General features: G+C 42.1%; 1 protein-coding gene across 2 annotated transcripts in view; it reads right to left on the minus strand.

Annotated features, from left to right (window-relative positions):
* The window catches only part of LOC114665310 (exostosin-1c-like), a 547,907-nt gene that overhangs the window by 516,753 nt on the left and 4,865 nt on the right, over window positions 1–26,289 (minus strand). For both annotated transcript variants that reach the window (XM_051919090.1, XM_028819793.2), the window contains exon 2: window positions 4,181–5,450. In XM_051919090.1, coding sequence (XP_051775050.1) covers window positions 4,181–5,115 — 935 coding nt within the window. In that variant the 5' untranslated portion in view covers window positions 5,116–5,450. The remainder of the gene's footprint in view (window positions 1–4,180; window positions 5,451–26,289) is intronic.

The following is a 26,289-nucleotide window of genomic DNA, read 5'->3' on the forward strand; positions in this document are numbered from 1 at the left end:
TACTGCATCATCAATCAAGAATTCTTTTTTCACCTTTGGCTGGCAGGAAATCCTACACCGACTTGGCAGGAACACCCGAGTTGCCGGCAATAGGAAACAGAAATGACAGAAGGTAGAAATAAAACTCACCCATGCGTTGTAAATCATCAGACATATCAGTCCCCCAAAATATAAATAAATAAATGAAAAAGAAGCCCTCAGAGACCAATAGTTGTAATTCTGGGAACATTAGTGTGCCGTAGATTTGTTACAGCCAGCAGCCTCAGTAATAAGCTTGCTGACTGAATTTATTAGGATACTGTTTCAAAATGAGCAGTGGTACTTGCATTCTGCAGTCATTTCACAAGTATAGCTTTATTTTTGGAGACGTTTAGGCTTAAATACATTACAATAGACGTTTAGCAATAGCCTGTCACAGCTTGTGTTCTGCTTTAGCAATGAACGTATTGCTGTGAAGTTCAAGTCTACAAAGAGCCGGGCTGGCGTTTGCAGCCAAAACACAGAGATAATGCTGAGGGGCTGTGGGAGGCGTGGGGAGCTCCAGCACTGTAGACATTTGACCGTCTAGGAAGAAGTCCTCACCTAAGCCAAGATCATGCAGCAAAGCTCCAGGATCTGAGGACAACGGAGGATAAAAGCCACCCAAGGAGTAGTGTCTTAAAAGAATGAAACAAATGAGAAGAGATCATTTAGAATAACCGGCCTGTTCGGTGATCCAAAATCTAATTCAGATCTTTTTAAACATTGTCAGGATTTCCACTTTAAATGCATAACATGGTAATTTGTTTCAGATTCCCATCCTCCTTTTTATGATGGTGTCAGTCTTAAAAGCAGGTCCTCTTAATTTCTACCGACAGTATATCTATGACCCTGTCCTGCGCAACATGGAGGGCTGAAATCTTCAACCAAAAGCTGGGATGCCTAAAATCCTCCAGTGTGGTAAGGAATTACATCTTTGTTCAAAAGGAGAGCAAAGCCCTAATCCTAACCTAGAAACAGGCCCTAAAACTCATGAAGACTAAAATCACTCACAGAGGGCGGTCATGAATGGTGACCACATCCAATCTAATAGTGGAGGAGGAAGACCTGAACATAATCCAGGATCATGCAGAACGCCATTACCACCTAAAGCCAATGAAGGCTAAAACCACCCAGTGTGGTAAATGAGTTGTGACATTGGCCTTTCCAATACAAAGTTATCAAAGAAAGCACAATAGCAGAAGGTACATGACGGGCCAAAAGATGAGCAGAGAGTGTTGGCTTTGTTAAGGAAGCTACAGAATATGGACATCCAATGTGACAGCAATGGAGGTCTCTGAACCTCCGGCACTATTCCCTGGTCTGGATAAACACGATAACAATACAAAGCAGAGAATAATGGGTGTCCTACACAGGCCTGCTGGTGAAGCTCACTGCAGATGACCTTGACATGAAATTATGGGCAATTGTTCAATAAAATAGCTAAACACTGAAATAGCAACACTGAAGAATTTGGAAATAATCTGAAGATTGCCATTTTCAGCTCCATCTGTTCCAGGTCCAGGACTAGAGAAATTTTGTTAAAAGTTATCAGAAAAAAGAAATGTCCACCTTAATTAAAAGATAGGTGTCTGACCGGTTGCAGTGTCTCTGACATTCCAATAGATGGCGCATCACTAACAGTAACACTGCTTTTATCAACCCCATACCAAATGGTATATGACAGAGACATAGGCATTGCATGGTGCACTGCAAAAATTAACACAGAGGTCTATGTTGATAACTTAGATTTCAAGCTCTCTTAGACCAGTAGCACGGCTAGTCTAGCTTAGTAAAAGGATACGTGTCTGTGTGTCTGTCGGGCTGCTATATCTCTGTCATTCCAATAGATGGCACATCACTAACATTAACTTTGATTTTACCAACCCCGTACCAAATGGCATATAACAGAGACATATGCATTGCATGGTGCACTGCAAACATTAACACTGAGGTCTACGATGATTACTTAGACTTAGACACGTAGCACAGCTAGTGGGAAATAAAAGGATAAGTGTCTGTGTGCCCACCCAGTTGCTATTTCTCTGTCATTCCAAAAAATGTTGCATCATAAACGTTTTTGTAATAAAATGCATTGCATTTGTCATTCCAACAGATGGCACATACCAAACATTAATCCTGCTTTTATGAATCCCATACTCAATGGCATATAACAGAAACATAGGCATTGCATGGTGCACTGCAAACATTAACACTGAGGTCTACGATGATTACTTAGACACGTAGCACAGCTAATGGGAAATAAAAGGATAAGTGTCTGTGTGCCCACCCAGTTGCTATTTCTCTATAATTCCAAAAGATGTTGCATCACAAATGTTTTTGTAATAAAATGCATTGCATTTGTCATTCCAACAGATGGCACATCCCAAACATTAACCCTGCTTTTATGAATCCCATACCCAATGGCATATAACAGAAACATAGGCATTGCATGGTGCACTGCAGAGGCTAGCACTGAGGTCTATGTTGATAGCTTAGATTTCAACCCCTTTTGGACCAGTAGCACAGCTTGTCCACCTTAGTACAAGGTAAGTGTCTATGTTTCTGTCTGTGTGTCTGTCTGTTCAGTTGCTCTACCTCTGACATTCCAAAAGATGTCACCACACAGATGATTTTAGTAATAAAATGCACTGGCATTTGTTATTCCAACAGATGGCACCTCCTAAACATTAACACTGCTTTTATGAATCCCATGCCATAGGGCATAAAAAAAGAGACATATGAAATTGCAAGGTACCCTGCAAATGTTACTGCTAAGGTCTATGTTGATTAGTTCGACTTCAGCTCGTCTTAGACAGGTAGCACATCCAGTTGTCAGATAAAAAAGTAACATATCGATTAAATGTAACTAGAATAATAACCAAACAACAAGGAAGGGAGGACATCTGGTAAGCTGATTTATGCTTTCTATTAAACAATGAAGTTCTGTCTTTTCATACATTCTTGTTTATCGTGGCACTGGTGGTATGTTACATACTGGTTGAACGTAAGAATGTCACTGCACTCTGTACACGTGACAGTACAACTACGACTACTATTTCATTGTTTTTTAAGTTCCCAATTCATATTCCCAATGTGACTGTCAGTGCAAGAAACCACAAAGAAAAGGTCAAATTTTAACGCTGTCATGTTTTGTGGCTTCTCTGGGAAATCTTGCATGGCAATTCTAAACCAAATCACCCATGATGTTCATATGGAACTTGTCTCCGCATGATACACATTTCGTTTAATTCTAGGCCAGGATCGTCAAATCTAAGTGGTGGACAATGGAGTCAGCACTCTGTGTGGGAGATGAAATCCCTTGATGTTCCCAATGCTAAGTCAACCATTCCAAGTAAGAGTGAAACTGTGCAATACAGATATACACAAGAAGCAGACCATCCAGGTGGAGTGAGACAATACAGCATACAGTTTAAGTTAAGTGCGCTATTAATAAAAGATGTCCAGAGACCTGGCGTTTTCAAAATCAGCCGTATGGTAACGGTGCACCCATTCGGTGAATGTGCTCTTCGAGCAGAGGGCTATAAATATTGAATACAGTCAACTTTCCAGTAAAAAACTATGTCAATTGGAGGTGGAACTCATTTTAAAGCTCTCTCTGGGGCCCGTTGAAAAATAATACCATTAGTTAAGAGGCAATGTGCCGGCTGTTGTGTTTGCTGCTTTTCATCGTTATGTTCAGCAGGCTGTAATCGATGACATACCTATGCATGGAGCCAGCATTTCAAGGAGAAACAAATGCTGGATTGTGATTTCGCATAAACCTTTCGATGGAGATGAATGGCATTCCCAATCCATGTGTTTCGCGATTTCCACCAAGATGTCAAGTTCATGCCCCCCTGCACACTAACACATCTAGGTAGGCGTGAAGGTTTCATCCACACATGGATGAAGTTGACCCCTTAACTTGTGCGTGTTTATTTTCTCTTCATTACAAAAGCCTAAAAGGATTTCTTATGTAAGGTTGGAGGCGAACGTATCGATTTCATTTTCTTCATATGAATACCTCTTGTGATTTTAATGAGGTACAGGTCTAAAACATCACATAAAAAGGTAACATTCACCTGTTTCTAAGTATACTCCACAACTGTGAATATTTTCATTTGCGGACAAATAAATTAGAAACAAGACCTCTACTTACTGCTCATATTCCTCATTGTCCTTGTCACACCGGCCATCTTTATGCTTTTCCCAGTCTTTGCCGTGCTTGCAGGTTGTCAGAGAAATGATATCCTTCCCATTGTGTATGTGGTGTAAGGCATTCCTGGTGTCTGAGCCGATACCCGTCAGGTACCGCTTCCCTTTGAAAACCAACAGATATTTCCGACGCGGGGGGACGTTATTATGCACAAGCCATCCCCTCTCCCCACCTTTCTGGGGGTGCTCTTTGGAAAAGAGGGGTATTGAAATATCAAAACCGGGCCGAAAATGTTCCACGTAGAAGCTGGCCTTGGCCAGAATGGCCTGCCCGATGTCAAAGCCAAGGTCTTCCGTGTAATTGGGCCAGGTGCCGGAGTATAAATTAAAAATGACATGGTTTCTACCTTCATTCCAAAGAGGGTATCCCAGGATTTTCTCGTTGACGTTCTGAACGTACTGTGCAGATAGACGGTCCCTGTCCAGAGTGTCAATGTTTAACACAAACAGGCAGGCTTCCTGGGGGTTATGGGTATAATAGCGGGAGTCCACGATGGATGTGATAATCTTCTGGTAACTCTCCGACATGTGCTCACCTTTCTCCAGCGGGTAGACGTACACTTTAAAGCCATGTCTGGCGCACTTGGAATAATCAAAGCAGGTCTCCATTCTGCACCGGCTGTTTTTGTAGATGTTTGTCCTGGTTTCACGCTTTGATTTCGGGGAGCCCAGCTGAACCTCGCCGTCATTTTGCAGCTCGTCCACATAAGCATAACCCCGGAGGATATGTCTGTCCACCCACTGGGGCCACTGCCTGGCCTCCTCATTCTTGCGATGCGACAAGAGCTTCAGCAAGCGTATCTGGGCCCCACCAAAGTAGAAGACAAGGAGCCAGGCAGCACAGAAGGCTAGGAGAATGTATTTCTTCCTGGCCTGCATGGGTTTCTCCAGAGTGCCAGCTGTCTGCGAGTCTCTTTGGTGAAAGGATCGGGCAAGGCGATTCCTTAGAGCTTCAGATTTAGGTTACGGTAAAGAAGACAAAAGATTCAGGGCTGACTATGACACCCATTTTGAGCACAAATTCTTCCTCCAGGCGCACAGTCAGTCGGACTTACAGACATCGACTCCCGCCCCTGCTTCTTCATGCTGTCTTCATTCAGTCTGGTTCCAGCAGTCAGAAGTGCCAGCATCTCTCCAGGAAGTCCTTTTCACCAGCATTTCCCATGAGCCAAACCTCCTTGGAGAAAGCTGTTCCAAGTCGACTCTCTGAAGGGCTGACGAGAAAACAGAAGGGGTACAGTTAGGTCGATAAATGACCCTTTCTTAGCCAACAGTTTACCTAAATTAACAGGCCGAGGTGCTGATGTTTACTGCATGCCCCGCAGCCCCCGGGAGAACAGGAATCCCTCAGACCATCTGAACTGCCGCCAAGTGCGAAGGGGACTCTGAAAATGAACTCTGTTTTTCTGTTTGCTTAGTGCATAACTGAACCTCTGAGTCAAATAAATAAGAACGCAAAAAAATGCTGGAATACTCCTGACTGAGTTTTTGATTTCTCGCCATGGTGTAAACGTTGCTTATAAAATTATACATTCATCTCGATGAATCTCAGTGAAGTGCTGCATATTAAAGCAAACGCACTTTAAAGTGATCCCTCTGTATTTATAGGACTGTACCCAAGAAAATGCCTGTGTTTTTTGCCAGTTGGATTTTATTACTTAGTTAAATTAGATTTTCTGCTAGTCTCGTTAGTCTGTGATTGAAATGAACAGATAGGCACTGTGCATTCTTTTAGTATATTCCACAAATTAAATAATAGCACACAATAAATAGCATTGATAGGATTTTATGGGCTGTGCAAATAAATTCACTTTTTAAAATCAGACAAACGTGCATTGGCTAATTTAAATGTGCCTGGAAGTGTTCCCTGAAAGGGGTCTAGCGACTGAGGGCCTGGACCACAACACACAGGGCCTCATGTGCGCCACTTCACGTGTGCGTTATTATTAATAATATAAAGAAACATCCGTACTTAATGTGCGTGCTTGTGATGCCCCTTGGAGTGGAGCAGATAACAACACAGCATTATCAGACCCACTTAATCCAAATCAGAGTCAGGAAACAGCCCTGAAAGGAGTGTCATTCCATTGTAAACACATGGAGCCAGTTTAGAATTGCCAGTCACCGTAAACTGCAGATGTTTGTGTTGTGGGAGAAAATAAAAACTTACATGAACACGGGGAGGTCATGCAAATTATATGCAGAGAAGCAACATGGCACCCAGAATGTGCGAGGAAGCAGCTTGAACCACAATTCATCTTATTGTCACTTCCCGAGAGGCTGCTGATGCAGTCACCCTCCCAGTGGTCGAGTGCAGTAGTGTGGTGGATTGGCACTGCTGCTAGTCATGGTGGTACGTCTCAGGGAAAGCAAGGGTGATGATTTATCTGACATACTGATTACTTTACATATTTATTTTTTAATTAACCACAAAAAAAATAGCATTACTTCCTCACATGTATCCAATTCAGGATTATAGAGGATCAACACCCATCCCAGAGCACTGGGAGCAGGGCAGGAGCTAAATTTGGACAACAAACCAGCCTGTCACAGGACTCATTCACACCCATGGCGTCTATAAAGAGTAATCACCCCCTTGGCTGCTTTCACATTTTAATCACAGTATTATACAACACTGAATCACAATGAATATAATTTGACTTTCTTGTGACTGATCAACAAACAAAGTAAAAACAGATCTCAGAAAAGTGACCTACATTAATTACAAATACAAAAGTAGAAGATAACTAATCACATAATCATTTACCCCCTTCAAGTCAGCCATGACAGCCTTGAGTCTGTGTGTTTAGCACAGCGGAGCACATTTGTCATTTTTCTCTCCCATTCTTCTCAGAAAACTGCTTGAGCTCTGTCAGGCCGCATGTTGATCGTAAGTCTCAGTTGGACTCGGCCACTCCAGGACATTCACATTCAGTGTGTTTACATGCACCATAATAACTCGGTTATTCACAGAAATCCGGTTTCTAAAATGTCATGTAAGCCCAGGGTTATTGGTCTCTGAGAAGCTGGGTTAACACACTTGGAGCTCTCCGTGAGTAAGCTAGTTATTTGGCCGTGTAAACCCTTAACCGGGATGCTGTTAAGGATTTCGTAGTCCTGCGAATGTCTGCTGCACTCTGTACGGCTTCTTAGTTTGTCTCACGCTTTCAGTAGACACGCTTCCTCAACTGCTCGAGAGGTCACATTATTCCTTCTCCTGACTGAAAATAGCCAGACTCAGTATTTCAGAAATCATGAAATTAATGCTGACGAGATCAAAGTACAGAAGCATTTTTGGGATAACACGTTAATAGTTATGAGCATTGCGTTGTCGGATTGCTTTTCAAAATAACAAACACAATTGTTATCTTACTGAACTAAAAAATACCTGCATTATTATTCTGCGGTGGGTTGGCACCCTGCCTGGGATTGGTTCCTGCCTTATGCCCTTTGTTGGCTGGGATTGGCTCCAGCAGACCCCCGTGACCCTGTGTTTGGATTCAACGGGTTGGATGATGGATGGATGGATGTATTATTATTATCATCCCGCAGGAAGCACACGTATCGGTGCGCCACTCTTTTGCAGGGTTCAATCGCATAGTTAAGCAGAAAAGTGAGTGCTGCATGCAATCCGGTAGTGGAAACCAAGATCTAAAGCATCATTTTGACATGTAATCCAGTAACAGAAAAATATTAATAAAGTGTCAATTTAGGTTTCATCCATCTATTTGCTATAGAAATGTTGAAACAGTATGATCTAGTGACGCAGCGATCAGTGTTCATATCGCAAAGGGGCTCAGGTCGGAGATGTAACAGGAGGATGGAGGTTATTTCAAAGCACATGGACGGCTAAATGTTGATCAGGTTTCGCTGTGTTTCTGCTCAGTTTCATGGACGTTCATTTATGGGCTTAGTATTTCATAAAAGATGCTGACCAGCCAAATGTGCAATTTTTGTTACTAAAGTAACGTAAAAGTAACACACTGTTTACACATTGCATTTTATATCAAGTATCCATCCATCCCTCCATTCATTATCCAACCCGCTATATCCTAACTACAGGGTCACGGGGGTCTGCTTGGAGCCAATCCCAGCCAACACAGGGCGCAAGGCAGGAACCAATCCCGGGCATAGCGCCAACCCACCACAGGACACACACACATACACACACCAAACACACACTAGGGACAATTTAGAATCGCCAATCCACCTAACCGGCATATCTTTGGATGGTGGGAGGAAACCGGAGCACCTGAAGGAAACCCACGCAGACACTGGGAGAACATGCAAACCCCACGCAGGGAGGACCCGGGAAGCAAACCCAGGATATCAAGTATCCATATAACATATTTAGTAACATTACTCATAAGTAGTAAATAATGTTATTCTCTTAAAAGTAACACTCCTCGCACTGCACTGGAGACAGATTCACAGCGGCAGATGAGGACGACTAACTCTTTTTTGCACCATTTATTGTCATCAGAGTGTTTTCCCATGGGATAACTCCTTAGGTGGACACTCGCATGTTTTTAAGAAACCAGCTCTCTGCCCTAACTGGTTGCACACCTTTTTGTAAACGCTCTCACTGTTATTTTCAAGCCATTCCTGTGTAGCTTTGGCTTTCTCCTTTAAGGTCGTTGTCTTGATGGGAAACAAATCTTCTCCCATGGTGCAGGTTTCTTGCAGACTCCATCAGGTTCTTCTTCAGGATTTCTCTGTACTGCTCTCCCTTCATTTTATGCTCTACTTTTACAAGTCTGCCAGGGCCAGCTGCAGAGAAGCATCTCTAAAGCCTGAAGCTGCCACCACCATGACACAATTTTGTTAATGTGCAGAGCCAGTGTTTGGATTGGCATTTAGTCTAATGGACAAGAAGCTCAATTTTAGTTTAATCAGATCATAAAATCTTCTTCCAGCTGGCTTCACAGTATCCCATGTGCTTCCTGGCAAGTTCTAGCCGAGATGTTTTGTGTGAGCGTTTTTTCTCTTTGCTGCTCTCTGTGAAGCACCCAGGCATCATTTGTTGTATGCACAGCCTCTGCTGTCCTATCAACTGTAGCTTGTCAATCCTTCAGAGGTCTCATAAATCTCTTGGTGGCCCCCTCACTCCTCTTCTTCTTGCCTGATCACTCCTTTTTTGTGAATGACCTTCTGTAGGCAGACTTACAGCTGTCCCGGACCCTTTTCATTTCTTAATGATTGCTTTAACTGGATTCTGAGGGATATTCTTGTCTCCATCCCTTGACTTGTGCGTTCCAATGACCTTTTCACAGAGTTGCTTGTTCCTTGGTCTTCATTGTGTAGGTTAGGCCATAAATACTGACTCACCATAATTCAGAGCTTCCTTTATACATTTATACAACAGTCAACTGAAACCCCGAACAGGTGACCTCCATTGAACTAAAACCAGTTTGCTGCACCAGTGACGATTCAGGCATGGCATAATAAGAGGGTGAAGACTTATAAAATCAGTTATTTTCTTTTTAAATATTTGTGATTCATTGCCATCACCCTGCAAAGATTTGTTTTCACTTTGACATTAAAGGGTCATTTTCTGTTGATCAAAAATTAAATCCATTGGATTGAATGTTGTAACACAATAAAACCTGAAAGCATCCAAGGAGGTGACCACCTTTGATTAGAACTGGACACCTAAGCTTAGATAGCACCAGACGGGAGAGACCACTAAGCATTCAGGCCTTTGAAGATACGGGAGAAAAAACAAATGGGAAACGCCATATAGGCAAAGAGTGGGATGCTGGATGCAAACCCAGAACAGTGGAGTGGTGAAGCAGCAGCAGTGACCACACAAACGCCATCATACTCCACTCCCCACCAAAGCACTTGCACAGACAAGCTCTGCCCCCCACCCTCAGATGCCCTGCTGCCACCTCATCCAGTCTGAAAGTCATGGGCTTACCATGGCCTTTCCCACACACACACACACACACACACACAGTGACAGGACCAAAGATGACATTTTTTAATTATTATTCCTTAAAATGATCCACTTAAGTATCATTTGTTCCAAGATTTCATTAAAAATTAGCCTGACATGGTTAGTCCTGGCGGCACGGTGGCGCAGTGGGTAGCGCTGCTGCCTCGCAGTTGGGAGATCTGGGGACCTGGGTTCGCTCCCCGGGTCCTCCCTGCGTGGAGTTTGCATGTTCTCCCCGTGTCTGCGTGGGTTTCCTCCGGGTGCTCCAGTTTCCTCCTACAGTCCAAAGACATGCAGGTTAGGTGAATTGGCGATTCTAAATTGGCCCTAGTGTGTGCTTGGTGTGTGGGTGTGTGTCCTGCGGTGGGTTAGCACCCTGCCCAGGATTGGTTCCTGCCTTGTGCCCTGTGTTGGCTGGGATTGGCTCCAGCAGACTCCCGTGACCCTGTGTTCGGACTCAGCGGGTTGGAAAATGGATGGATGGTTAGTCCTGATTTCAGTTTACATCAAGAAAAGCTGAAATATCAACGAGGAGGTAAAGACTTTTGAGAACCCCTGACAATTTATTTTACAGTTTTTAAATACTTAAAAGCTTTTATGGCATCCAAATGACAACAGAAAACAATAAAAAAAAATATTCTAATGCCAGATTTCATCAGTTTTCGGCCAGCCGAAAGGAGCTATATAAAATAGCGCAGGGCTGCTTGTAAAAGTGCACCCTGTTTTCGGAGTGGTGTTCCTTTTCTCCTAATCTAGATGGCTACATTTCAGTTAATAAAGTAAATAAGAATGGCTGAATCCTCAGCGGGCATTGTTGACACTGCCAGTTTTATACAATAGGGGCTTTTTAAAGGCCTCTACCTGCTTTGGCTTCTCAGGTTATCCGAGTCTCACTGCCTTCCTGAGGATCAAGATGTCGTCTCCCAGATCCTGGAGAAGTGCACAATGAAGCCACACATAAACGATAACACTCCAGTTACTGGATGGGAAGGAGCCAGCAGAGAGCCTAAATGACTCGGCAGTAGCCTTGGGTTGCTGTCCTGAATTCACCAGAACAAGTCCAGGCCTCGTGTCCATGATGGTTACATTAGGGGCTTGATGTTTGTCATGGTGTGTGGGGCGGCCTTGTGGGTCTATCAGGTTGTTTTCTGTGTAGTCTTTGCCCAGTCTCCCTGTGTTTTTGTGCTTTTAGTTTCATGTTCTCCAGTTTTCATCCCACACCCCAATGACGTGCTGGTAAGGCTAATTTCCGATCCTGCTAGCAGCCCATCTAAGGCTTGTTCTAGCGCCGTTTGCCCGGCACTACACAGATAACCAGCAGCCTCCCACACCAGAACAGGATTAACACAAAGCAGAACTGAGATGCAGGCATTGTGGCCTTTGAGGACTTTCCTATAAAGTCTTCGCAGACAGCGGTTTAGGAGAGTGGCGTTGACCTTGTTTTTAGTCTATTTTAAGAATACAGAGAGATCATTAGATGTAGCAGAGTTTGGGATGCTAGAAACTGAATAGCGGCAGTCAAGACGTACACAAAAACAGTAAACTAGAATTCATTTATAAAATCTAAGTCATTAACTTTTGTGACTGGCACTTGTTTCCAAGATTACTAACTCCACTTTTCCCACTGTTTTTTTTTTGTGAATTACACCTTAATAATGATGGGACATTTTTTCTTCATTTTTTAAATGTCATGGGCACCGCCATTTTCTACAGGTTTGTGTACTGCTTACTATGCAGTTGCCATAAAGTGACGTTCATGTTACTTATAAAAGAAGGCAACCTTGTTCTTCAAATCATCCGAGTTTGCGGATCAACTTTAAAAAGCTTTTCACTCATGATTTAAATCTTGTGTTTTTTTCTTTTTTTGGTTATGACCTTGCTCTGTTCTTAAAATGGTTCTGTTTTGGGTTTAACAAAAGAATTGTGGACTCCCATGTAACAACCTTAGGCTACATCTGCTCTTGTTTTTTCTCTTAATTTTGTTGTGGAGTTACTTTTCTTTTATTTCTCAACATTTGACCGAAACTACAGGGTGAGTCAAAATTATGTTAACACTAATGGTACTGCTATGTATATACTTATATATGATTATTGTGGGCAATTTAAACAACTTCTCTAGCACCTTCAACACCATCCAACCTCTGCTCTTTAGGGACAAGCTGACAAAGATGGGAGTAGATTCATACCTGGTGGCATGGATCGTGGACTATCTTACAGACAGACCTCAGTATGTGCGTCTCGGGAACTGCAGGTCTGACATTGTGGTCCACAGCACAGGAGCGCCGCAGGGGACTGTACTTTCTCCGGTCCTGTTCAGCCTATATACATCGGACTTCCAATACAACTCGGAGTTCACTGACGACATTGCTATCATGGGCTGCATCAGGAGTGGGCAGGAGGAGGAGTATAGGAACCTAATCAAGGACTTTTTTAAATGGTGCGACTCAAACCACCTACAACTGAACACCAGCAAAACCAAAGAGCTGGTGTTGGATTTTAGGAGGACCAGGCCCCTCACAAACCCCATGATTATCAGAGGTGACGGTCTGCAGAGGGTGCAGACCTATAAATACCTGGGAGTGCAGCTGGATGATAAACTGGACTGGACTGCCAATACTGATGCTCTGTGCAAGAGAAGACAGAGCCAACTATACTTCCTTAGAAGGCTGGAGTCTTTCAAAATCTGCAATAAGATGCTGCAGATGTTCTATCAGACGGTTGTGGCGAGCGCCCTCTTCTACGTGGTGGTGTGCTGGGGAGGCAGCTAAAGAAGAGGGACGCCTCACACCTGGACAAATTGGTGATGAAAGCAGGCTCTATTGTAGGCATGGAGCTGGACAGTTTGACATCTGTGGCAGAGTGACGGGCACTGAGCAGGCTCCTGTCAATCATGGAGAATCCACTGCATCCACCGAACAGTATCATCTCCAGATAGAGGAGCAGCCTCAGTGACAGACTGCTGTCACTGTCCTGCTCCACTGACAGACTGAGGAGATCGTTCCTCCCCCACACTATGGGACTCTTTAATTCCACTCGGGGGGGTAAACGTTAACATTATACAAAGTTACTGTCTGTTATACCTGCATTTTTATCACTCTAATTTAATTTTGGTTTTTTTCAATATGCTGCTGCTGGAGTATGTGAATTTCCCCTTGGAATTAATAAAGTATCTATCCATCTATCTATCTTACTATTTGCTGAACATGATGGCGAACAGGTTGAGACATTCCTGTAAATCATCTCGTACATATGAAGTATGTTTTGTGAATAAATTGTTTCCGCCATTCAAATGTTAACAACACTTTGACTCAACCTGTAATAATACAAATTACAAAAAACTTTACAAAAAGACATAAGGGAATGATGCCTCAAGTAGATAAGTGTACAGTGATCCCTCGCTATATCGCACTTCGTCTTTCGCGGCTTCACTCCATCACAGATTTTAAATGTAAGCATATGTGAATATATATCGCGGATTTTTCACTGCTTCGCGGATGTCTGCGGTCTACAGTACGTGTGCTTCCTCAGTTGATTTGCCCATTTGAATTCAAACAAGGGACGCATTTGAATTCAAACAAGGGATGCTATTGGCGGATGGCTGAGAAGCTACCCAATCAGAGCACGCAGTTAAGTTCCTGTGTGCTACTGATTGGCTCAGCAATGGAGTGCTGCATTAACCAGGAAGTCTCATCTCACTCAGTCAGCATTAATGCACGTTACTACTAATGCTTCAGGATTGCAGAAAAGGTAAAAGTTTTGGATATGTTGAAGGAAGGAAACAGCTACACCGCTGCAGGACACAATTACAGCATCAATGAGTCCACGATTCTTTTTATTTAAAAAGGAGGAAAAGCATATAAGATCTACGGCCGCAGTGTTCTTTAATCAGGGCGCAAAACGAGTTGCAAGTGGACGTGATAAGGCAGCAGTCTGGATGGAATCTGCTTTAGGGATTTGGATTGAATAGTGCTGGAAGAAGAACAACGGCGGTGCTAAACAGTCGCCTGAAAAGGCTCCTTTAGAAGAGCTGTAACGCTATCCTTGTGCAGTAAAATTAAACTCATCGTTATCGGACAAGTCGTCGTGTCATTGTTGGTGAGTAACCATAATTAATTATTTACGTACAGTACTTATTACATGTACATAGTTTAGTGTCACTGTACACACATTTTACTGTATACAATTTTTCTTGCATTGTACGTATTTATTGCTGGTGGCCTGTCTGTTGTAATGGCTGTAACGTATGTGATATTGGAGACACTCGATATCTTTAAAATAATATTTAGGTTTTACTGTATGTAAACTGTGTTTACATACATAATTTCAACGAATCTTACCTAATATCTAAGAGAATACAAAGGGTTTATGCTGTATAACTGTGCGTGAAATGTTTATAATAGTGTGGGAGAGTTTATAAGTGCTTAAAATATATAAAAATAACCATATGAACATATGGTTTCTACTTCGCGGATTTTCTTATTTCGCGGGTGGCTCTGGAACGCAACCCCCGCGATGGAGGAGGGATTACTGTAATGTTTAACACCCTTTACGTTACGGTTTTGTGTTCTGGAAAAATCAACGAAGGCTTCTTTCAGCTGTGTTCATTTCTGTATATGAAGTGGAAATCCAACATATACTGGGATTGTTAAAATAACATTATTATACATCTTGCAGCAATTCCAATTTAGTTAACATCAAAATACTCCTCTTGGGATGCAATGCACTTGTCCCAGAGCTTCTTCCATTCCTGGGAACATTTCTTGTACTCTTCTGTTGTTACCGCGTCTAGAGCCTCTGTTAACCATCATGTTGAACACATGTACCATATGTGGCACATAAATTGTCCACAAAAATCATATACAAGTATATACATAGCAGTACCGTTAGTGTTGACATGATTTTGACTCACTGTGTATATTTCTTGTTATTAATTATTTTTAATGTTGTGGATATTGACCTCATCATGGAACCATTTTGGATGAACAAATTCCTCCCTGTGATTGCCACCATTTTGTGATATTTTTTAACGGCCGCCAGTCAAGTTTTTCACAAGTTGCTTTCCCCGTTGCCAGTCACATGATACAAACATCATGTGATGTGTTAGGTCCTCGCTTTGTACTTATAAAAGATGGTGATGTACAGCCATCAGTAAGCTCAGGCTGGATTAGTTTTTGCAAAACCTGCCTCCATATCCCTGGTAGTTTTAGTTAAAGGAAACAAACTCAAGTTAGGATTAGAATTTGTGGCTTATGATCGCCTTCATTCTGACTAAATTCTTGCCTAATGATCGATTCTATTTTCGTCTTTTGGATTTTTTTCTTTGAACTTTCTGTCAATCAAGCTAAAGTATGTCCCATGGTTGAACTCTACTTGTTCCTTTTTGGTTCAGTTCAGCCTCTGGTTATTTCCTAAACCAAAGTAGTCATTCTTTTTAAATGTTGTGGCAGACGGCCAGGTCCCATGCCCTGCCAGGACGTCCCTTCAATGTGTATTCGGGGGAGCAGCCCTGGACGGTGCAGTACCTCCCCATGGACACTGGATGGTTGCCCCCCTGGGTTGGAGCGGTGCCTCAGTCTCTCGCAGGGCTTCATGGGAGATGGAGTTGGCCCTGTTGGGGTCTGGGGTGGCCGCCAGGAGGAGCGGCATAGGTTCCTGAGCCCAGCTGGATTAATCTTCAGCCCCACCCGGGAGTGCAACCGGAAACAGGTGATCAAGCACCTGGAGCACTTCCAGGTGGGCCATAAAAGGAGCCAGCAACCACCATTCAATGGCCAGAGTTGGGTGGAAGGAGGACAAAGCTTGTGGAGGAGTGGTGGTGGAAGAGAGAGAAAGAGAAAGGAGTATTGTGTGTCTTGTGCTTGGGACTATGTATGCTGATTTCATAGAAGACGGTTCATTGACCTCCAGATTTCCTCATTGTTTGGTCTTTACAAAGTTCACTAATGTCACAGACTCCTTTATATAAGGGGCTTAAATCATGCAGAAGATGACATAGTTCTGTTTGGCGGCATGAGGATTTGGTCAAAGTGCAAAAGAAAAATGGCAGGATTATTATTTAAGAAACAGAGCAGGAGATGAGTAATTAAAGGGAACGTCACGGAGACAAACTCTAGAGACAAGCAAGTGACCACAATACGAGGAAAGGACTAAAGGACTGACGTCCAAAGTCAATAAACAAAGAAAACAAGTCAAAGTTGTCCAGTGTCAGTTTGGCATGAACTTTTGGATGGGACCAGACAGACACGGGACAGAGACGCTGTCAGATGGGACAAAGCCATCCTCTGTGAGTGAGACAGACTGAGAGAGGATCAGGTTCTTAAAGAGCAGAACTTACAAAACCTGCTCCTCTGCTTACATCCATTGGCCTTGTTATGTGGCAATCAGTGAGACCTCAGAAGGACCTGCTTTGGACTGACTCATGGAGTTGGTGAATGCCAGTGCAGATGGTGTTGTTTTGGACCCCAAGTGGGTGGTGTGAATGTGCAAGGAGGGGAGGCAGCAAAAAAAGAGCCACCTGGAGGGGCCATGTCAGTGCCAAAGAAGGAGACGTGTAGAAGCGAGGGGCAGACACTGCAGTTCAATCCGTGCATTAGGCTATCTGCACCAGTGATGATAAAATGGCTTCCAAAATCACACTAAATGAAAATCTCTCAACACATTGTCATGCATGACAACCACCAAAGGACAGCATGAAAGGCTATCTCAACATCAACATCAAATACTCAACAGTGACGGCAGAATTGCAAATGAATATTGATCAGTTTCCAGTTTTTGTTCAATGGGCAGAATGCTAAATTGTAATGATAATGACAGCTCTGAAAAATTAAGATATAAAGGCTCAATTTAAAACGCATCACAAAAAAATCAACCAATGGATCACTTTGGGTCACTATCTGTTCTGAGTCTTACACTTTCAAAATTATTATGGTGTAATCATTATCTCCTGCATTCAGGAGGTTGTTGATATCAAAGAACATTTCTGCCTGTTGTGTTCATAAGAATTACTTAAGAATGTTGTGATATCACTTCAGTTTGTTTTTTTTTTTGTCCTGTGGCCTCCTGACTTACCCGTATGATTAAATCGCCGCTTATGTTATACCTCATCCTGATGTCTCCTTTTACAAGACGTCGAGCTTTTGGGAGTTCTCCTCTGTTTTCGGCCCTCTAGGCCCAAAAAGCCCTCACTTATAGGCCACTTTTTGGACCATATTTCATGCAGGAAATGACACCCTTACAATAAAAGACTAAACCAATAGGCGTCATCATGAAAAAATAACCAGAAGGACTTGAAGTTGTGCATCGCACATCAACCGACCCCACTGATGGGACATGAGGAGTCAAAGCTACTGCTGTTCACAAAACTTTGAAAATATGAGGATCCGTAACATGGGCCTGTGGAGTGTCGTTTTATGCTCTTTCGAGGTTGCTGATCGCAAATATGATAATATTACTGATATGTGATTCTTTACCAGTGGTCCCAGCCCTCTAAGAGCCACTCTAATAAGATTAAAAATTGATGAATTTCAAACGTAAGCATGTGGGTCTCATTTTAGACTATTTCAAGGTTAGTGATTATAAATGTGATGTGATTTTTGATCCTTTATTAGTTATTTACTCCTCTAGGGACCTCCATCAGAAGGTGAAAAATGATACATTTCTATTAAGAATATTTAGACATTTAAGCACACATTTTAATATTTCAGATATCTGACACAAATAATCTTCTTTATTATGTACTTCTACTTCATGACGTACATCGTTAAATTTCTTATCAACACCCAGAAATAGTGCAGCTTATCCCAATTGAGACTTTTTTATTTTTAGTCTTCACGTCTTCAGATAGATTATATATTTTATTATTGGTATTATTTTACAGCATTTCATTTTGTTGCTGGACACTGCTATCTTGGGGGTCTCATCATCCGGATGCTACTCCAATATTATGACATCCGACATCAGGATGCACTCAGACCCAAGTCTTTGAATTTATGAGTCCGGATTTATTTTTACTCTTTAAATCAAATTTCATATCTCTGCCTTTAATGTGGTTTAGTTTATCACACCAAATGTGTCAATCCTGCTAATAATGGCTGTCTACACTACTGAAGAGAAACTAACAAATAAAAGAAAGACTGAACAACATAACCCCGGACTTCTTTTAAAGCATGATGAACCGCCATTTTACAGTTATTTATCTATAAATATGAAGATCTATAAAACAGTAGCAGGCCTGTAGGCATTCTGGTTCATCCTGGCAAAAAGACAATTAAGAGAGCCATACAGTGCCTAGAAAAAGTGTTCACCCCCTTAGAAGCGTTGACATTTTATTGTTACGCAACACTGAATCACAGTGGACTTAATTTGGCTTTGACACTGATCAACAGAAAAAGACTCTTTAATGTCAAAGTGAAAACAGATCTCTGCCAAGTGATTTAAATGAATTATAAATATAAAATACACACAAGTCTTCACCCCCTTTAATAAGAGCCCCCTAAATGATTGCTGGTGCGGCCAGTCGCGTTTAGAAGTCAAATCATTACTTCAATGGAGGTCACCCGTCTGGAGCTTCAATTGACTGTAGAGTAAATGCCATTGAATCTGGAAGGTCCAACTTGTGGCGAGTCAGTATGGTGGTCTAACCCAGGGGTCTCCAACTCTGGTTCTGGAGGACCACCGTGGCTGCAGGTTTTCATTCTAACCCTTTTCTTAATGAGTGTCCTGTTTTTGCTGCTAATTTACTTCTTTTGAACTCATTTTAATTGACTTTCTCTGGAAGACTCAGACCCCTTAATTGTTTCTTTTTCCTTAATTAGCAGCCAAGCAATAATGAAATACAAAATGAGCCAAAACAAGTGGTGTCCATCACACAATATCTGAAAATAAAAAAAAGGTGAAGGTTTCAGGAATGCTGATCTGCTCAGTTCCACAAAACATTTGACCAGTGCTCTTATAAAAGAAAAAATGATCAGTTTCAGAAATGTCTGCTAATGTACAATGAGAGCAGCAACAAGCCACGGAATTAAAGAGTGGGTTTAATTAATGACAAGAATGGGCGCCTCATTAAGCAGCTGGTTGGAGTGAAATTGGCTGGAGTTTGAAGCCCTCACTTAGTTGGTCTTCTGTTGGCTCACTCCACATTTCATTTCTGTTTGGGTGCCATTTAAGAAAAGAAATTAAGCAATTCAGAAGATCGATGAAGAAATTCAGCAGAACAAACCTTAAAAAAGCAATTCAATTAAAACGTTAATTAGCAGCACAAACAGGGCACTCATTAGAAAAAGGGTTAGAATGAAAACCTGCAGCCACAGTGGTCCTCCAGGACCGGAGTTGGAGACCCCTGGTCTAACCTACACAATGAAGACAACAGGAACACTCCAAGCAACTCCATGAAAATGGGATTGAAAAGCACAAGTCAGTTAAAGAAGACAACAAAATGTCCAAGTCACTGAATGTACAAACAATGTAAAAGTGACCACGACCAAGACAGAATGTGTCATCCCCTCACAGTGTCCCGACCAGGATGAAGAATCCGGCAGCTAACCACAGCTCCACTGTACTCCCCAACAAGAGATTCATCACCAGCTGAGCAATACAACCCCCCAAATGGCGAGGGGTCTTTGAAGATATATTTATTCACCGATATTTCCCATACTGCAATTAGTTTTTTTCAGCACAGCCTGCTAACATGGAGCAATTGTTCAGGCATCTCCAAAGCAAATCGGATGGAGAGAAGTAGAAAACGAGTGGTATCCAGGAGTCAACCTGCAAATATGGTAATTCTCTATGAAATTAATATCATGTTGAAGTAAAAAGAAGCAAAAACTTTGAATCAGAAACGCACCTTACAGAAGGTTTAGAAATGATTTCCCCTCCATCAGCTATATAATATGTAAATGAATGCATTTTTTCTAGACATAAAATCACTGTTACAAAGCGGCAACTCGAACAACACGTGGGAAAAGAAGAATAAAAGAACGACTAAGCTGACCTGTATCGATATATTACAGTATTTAAAACGTGCTCCTCCTTGCGGGACAATAGCTAGATGCGGCTGAGATGACTTAAGCTTCCCATCCTTTACAGATCGTAAATATAACGTAGTATGGCGTATCCAAAATTATATCCTTAATAATCCATGAGCAGGATTTTAGTTCGATTGATTTTCTGTTCCGATATAAACCAACTGGATCATTCCGAAGTCATTCATTGAAATGATGAGCTAAAAGCAGCACAAGCGACAAGCGCCACATGCGACGAGCGCCTAAAGAACCCCGAAAAACGCATGCGCGGTGCCGAGAGGCGACTTGGCAACCCCATCAGGCGCAAGTTCTGACCTCTCGTCGACTAATTGTTTCACTGTTGCAAACTGTTCCCTTACTAGCGGTTTCCACGTTACACCTAACGCTATGGGTCAATACTCTTGGTTTTCAGAAAAACAGTTTAGCGGGCGGTCTAATTATTAGGATTCCATATTTGATACCGTACCGTATAACTCGGGAAGTCTCGGAGCCACACTCGCCTAACGGGTACCTGCTAAATGTGATAAAGGAAAATATTACTTTTCGATTACCTTACAATATTCCTATAAATATTGTATAGCTTTTCGGGGTTAAACTATTGATTTCCTCTCAGCGTTCCATTTTTATTTAATCCTGGGTTTTCTTCTGGCGATCGATGCCAAGTAACTGATCTATTCTTTGTGGCGTCTATCCGCGCATTAAAAGTTTTTTTTTTCTTTTTTTCCCCCTTATTCCTTTAACCGGTTCTTTAGTTTTAAGCCTTTGTGAACACAATCTGTGAAGTGACATTCAGGATATCGATAGCGACCCTTACGAGCTAATTGTTTGACAGCGCGAAAGGTTTGCTTAATAGACCCGTAGTGACACTCAACACCGCGACAAGGAGGCAAGCAACTGGAGAAGGCCGACCGCCCCCTCTTCACGCTCTAGCCCCCTCCCTCTGTAAACTCAAGGTCAGATTTGGAAAAAAAAACAGACCTGACAAAAGAATAACCACTTCAACACCCGTTTAATTCGATACAGCGCCGTGCGAAGTAAGAGCCAATTTTAAAAACACAAGGGGGTAAAGCAGGCACTTAATCTGAACTAACCTGTCGCTTGGAAAATACAAAGTCAAGCGGGTGTGGCGTGAATGTAAATGACGCTGTACTGTGACATCCTGCACAGACATGAGACAGCGCTTCAACCTGCCATCGCTAGATAGATAGATAGATAGATAGATAGATAGATAGATAGATAGATAGATAGATAGATAGATAGATAGATAGATAGATAGATAGATAGATAGATAGATAGAATTACTTAAGACTTTACTTCAGGTGCAGAATGGAATTGTTGAATGCCGGTCAGATTTCAGGCAGGCTACAAAACTGACAACAGTACAGTACTACTTACAACTGGTAAAGAATTCATAAAATGGGATGTTATAAATTTTCCCCAATGATTATACCTTATTGATAGTGTAGATGTATTTAACAAAAGGTGTTGCTAAAAGGCGCTTAATATGCCTAATCGCAAAAAGCAGTTTGATTTAGTACGCCATACATATAATATGAACAGACGGCATTTTTAGCCGTTTTCATCTGAACCCGCTTTTCCCCCTTAGCGTTGTCTTTTGCAGCCCACAGCCAAGCCCCCCGAGCCAACCAGGACACGTCACTCCCACCCAGCCTTAGTGTTTATAGTCTGCGCGCAAACAGCGGAGTCTCAATGGCCACCGCAGCTCAGCCGTGCCGATCACTACTGAAATGATTGAAGCCGAGATCGCATATTTAGAATAAGACTTTCTGAAAAAGAATCCCAATTATAAAGTTACCAGTGAATCAAAGTCGGTCGAATTTTTTGTACTCCTTTTTTCTATGCAGTTTACCCGCTATTCAGTTTATAATTCAAGGATGCACATCCATCCATCCATCTATTATCCAACCCGCTATATCCCAACCACAGGGTCACGGGGGTCTGCTGGAGCCAATCCCAGCCAACACAGGGCGCAAGGCAGGAAACATACCCTGGGCAGGGCGCCAGCCCACCGCAGACATCCATTTCATTGGTTCTCATTTGACAAACAATTGTTTTAAATATTGCTAGAATTTTGCACTTTATCTTAAAAATGGAATCCAAAACGTAAATAAGATATATTTATAACACGTCGATTTAAAAATAAAAACGACTTACTGCTTCAGTAAAGCCAAACTTTTAGAGGTTTTAGAAGATTGACGGCGAACAGAAATATTTTATTTTTAATTAACAACGTCTTCCCGAAATATGTAAATGATCGTGTATCGCCAAGATGTTTGTGACAAAACAACCTAAAGCGGGTCTGTTTTTAAAAAGGACATGAATGATTTTTTTTTTCTCACCTCATCCTTCCATGTCATTCGATGCATGTGTGCATGAATATTTTTACGCTTTAAATATATAGGGTTGCTCTAAGAGACACGTACTTTCTTACTGAACTTGTATACTGACATTTTGTGTTTTAGCCAATAGTGTGTTTTATATTAGCTTATTTAAATTTCCCTGAACATTTAAATAAGAGTGAACTACAAATATTACAGTGAATATGAAAAATAGATTAATAGTCAATGCACAATCCATAAACTCTTATAATTGCCAGATTTGTTCATTTTTGTTTCCTAAGAGCTCAGGAAGGTTCCAGAGAACCTTTTTATCCGTAACAAGTTCTAGATATAACCATGACTAGATTTGTTTAATACTACCGGGTCCCTGATTTTAAAAGGACTCTTGTGACATATAAAGACGCAGGCTAAATTCAGATTTTCTTGAGCTCTCGGTATCCTGCTAGGTAGCCTAATGATTTCTGTTTTGCCGAGAGTAAGAACCTTTTGAAAAACCCAAAGTATACAAAAAAAAAACCTTTGCCCGTTTGAAACGGTTCGTTGTCGAGCAAAAGTAAAGTGCCATTTAAAAAAACGTTATTTTTAAGTATAATATGGTCCAGAATGAATAGCTTCAAAAATGGAATCTGTTACCTTTGACGGAGCTTCAGCTATAAGTTCCATGCATCTTGAGGGACAAAATCAATTTAGCTTGGATAAATGGAAATCTCTCTCTTTTGTGATCAGAATAGTTATGCTTAGAGGTGAGTATTCAGTGGCGCCCTCTCGATATATTGCTGCTTTTGCTGTATGTGAAAGAAACTGATATAAGTACAGGTATTCTACCTTATGGCTGTGCCTGATGGGGCAATACCGCGAAGTCACCGACCCCTGCTGTGAAGTGTAGGTCAACCACCCGCCCGATACAGAGTCATTGTTCGCCCTTATGCTCTTTAAGCAAACTCTCTTTCTTTGACGAGAGAGCACAAGCCAATCGCTTTAAACCTACGGAGTAAACTGGAATCCAAACAAAAAGTCACTTCCACTATGAGCCGCCCGCGCTTACTTTACTCCGCCCACTATCCCGGCAACCTCTCTGTTATCGTTCTGCCAGCCAATCGTATAAAGCTGAATTCGTGTAAGCTGGGGTTCTGCAACCTTCCATATAATTGATTGACTCATTATGTCCCCGTCCCGCTCGTTTCTCTTTGCATTTTCTTACATGTTTATTTCTCTTTAATGTTCTGCCTCCATATCATATAAAGACGGATTAGATGAAGTTATGGCACTGTTGTATATAAGTGAAGGAGATGACTGCATCCCTATCGCGTACCACATTGGTGTTTCATTCATTGTTATTTTTATTTTCCAGACTCAGTTCGGTAAAAATCAGCACTCAAGTTTACAGTTCTCCTCAGTGAAGAACGGGTAATCAGAACAAGCTAAGAATGATAAAATTAGAAATTTAACATGTTTCCCCACGTTTCCAAGTTTAAATTAGAAGAAAAATATGTAAATGTAATAATTAGCACCTCGTTCAAATACGGTACCCATTCGTCTTGAATGCACTGTACTGTCCTGCGTAGTGTCTAAGAGTCTACTGGAGCTCATCGGGACATCATGGAGTGCAGGGAATGGAAGGGCCTTTAAAACCTGCAGTCACAATATAGAAAAATAACTAGAAAAAAAGAGTTCAAAATGGTTTCTTAAATAAATATAGCATATTATTTACACGTAAGAAAGTTGAGGTTTGATCTTTTGAATGGTCATTTATGATTATTTATTGCATCATAATTCATCTTTTGACAAGATCTTAATTTGATGAAGGCAGTTCAGTGTTTTCTGAGTTTTGTCTCGCTTGTCTTTATTTAGGCACAAGATTCAGGGTACTGTACACGGTTTTATGTGCACATTTGTTAAATCAGTCATTGGGGTATACTGTTACTTGTTGGAGTTTTGACACTTTAACATGCAATGTTCCACCTAATATTTCAGACACCTTCTAACCATGTTAGTCTGGAGCCGGTGTTTGATTCTAATAGAAGATCACAGGGAGCCTAATCTGACAGTGTCATACACAAAGCAGAAACTAAACTGTGTGCAGATCCAGGCCAGGCAACCGACAGGGTGGAGTTTGCATGTTCTTCCTGTGTTCATATTAAGTTTTGGCATCAGGTATTCCACATAAGATGGAGCAGATTAAGTGACTCTGAATTGGGCCTCCTAGGAGTGGTTGTGAGTACCAGTGTCAGTGTGACCCAGCGGCGTCAGCAGGGATGAAGGGCTTCAGAGGCCTAACCCCTATCCCAAAGATGGCGTGGATTTTACCAATGTTAAAACCACCAAAAGGAAACCCCCTGCTTTCCTGCAAGAGTATATCAGCAAACATGAAAAGCCAAACTCAGCTCTCCACATGGGTTCATTTGTTTCAAGTACTGTTGAACCACCAAGGGGACAAAACAACCTCCCACCACCCACTTTCTGCAATAACTCCAAAACCCCAAGAGGAACCCCAGCCATTCTTCAATGTTTTCCATACGTATATCAGTGTGCTCGAAACTCAGAGTGTAGCAGATGGTTGGCTAAGATGTTCAGAGATGTTTAAGTTGATATTTAAAACTCATCATGAGGAGGAAGAAGACGCCAAGAGGACATAGAGTACCGGCCCAGCAGTAATTTGGTTCCGATGAAAGCCCTGATTAAGATATGTTTTAAAGTTAGAGTTCAGGATAAAGATGAAGTAGAAGACACCCAATAAAGGGGCTAAGACCCCAATACCATCAAATCCTAGAAGTGCCTAAGGTTGTGTCCCACATGGTGTCAGATTCAGGATTGTCTGCTGTGTTGGATTCCATGCTAAATGGATGGATGGATGATAAGCAGTGCTTTAAGTGGAACCAAATTACTGGTTGTACTCTTTTCCTGGAGATGCCTTGACATTTAAACAAAGAGTGGCCTAGAGGAGGGGGTCCCGTGAAGCTTTGCGCGCCGAGATATGTGGCAGTCAATCGATTTGGCCATACCACCTATACCCGGGGTCCTCAGGTGAACCTTTGCGAAGGGGTTTTGGTGCTCGCCAGCACGGTAATAAAAGGTGCCAGTACAGAGGGAGGGGGGGGGGGGGGGGGGGGGGGGGGGGGGATCGTTCGTTGAAACAGAGTAAGAGTCAAATGGAAAGCGTGCGGTGGCTGTCCCCTTGAAGCTTCTATAGGGCTGGGAATCAATCAATGTTTGATCGAAGATCGTTGGGTCCTCCGGGAAGATTCGCAAAAAGGAGCCGCTACTCTGGATTGGAACTGGAAGAGGTGCCGGTACGTCAAGCACCAATGGTAAGGGTTAAAAGTAGGAGTGATGTAGCCTTAGGGTGAGAAATTAATTCTCAACTGCCTCAAAGTATAATTTGCTGAATTTCTCAAGTGTCTCAAAGGGGGGAGGAGGAAGAATACCTGACGCCTGCCTGAGTAATCCTGCCGCTTGAATGTCTCCTTAAAAAAGGACCTCAGAGGAGCGGGGCTCATCCTATTAAATATACTAATTAATGCATAAAGTGAGAGTAACTTGTTCCTTTCTTTAATAAGAGTAAGTGATATTACATTATGCAGCAGTCACCTCATCTTATGTGTTTTGCTTCGCAGCTTTAAGCTCCAGGTGGTGACCTAGATACGAGGCGGAATAGTCAGAAGTGTAAGAACACCTCCATTGAGAGATCCAGGTGAGTGTCTTCGATAAAGTGGGAGTCTTAGCCTCAAGGCAAACC

The sequence above is a fragment of the Erpetoichthys calabaricus genome, chromosome 14 (assembly GCF_900747795.2).
Source record: "Erpetoichthys calabaricus chromosome 14, fErpCal1.3, whole genome shotgun sequence".
In the NCBI taxonomy this organism is placed as follows: domain Eukaryota; kingdom Metazoa; phylum Chordata; class Cladistia; order Polypteriformes; family Polypteridae; genus Erpetoichthys; species Erpetoichthys calabaricus.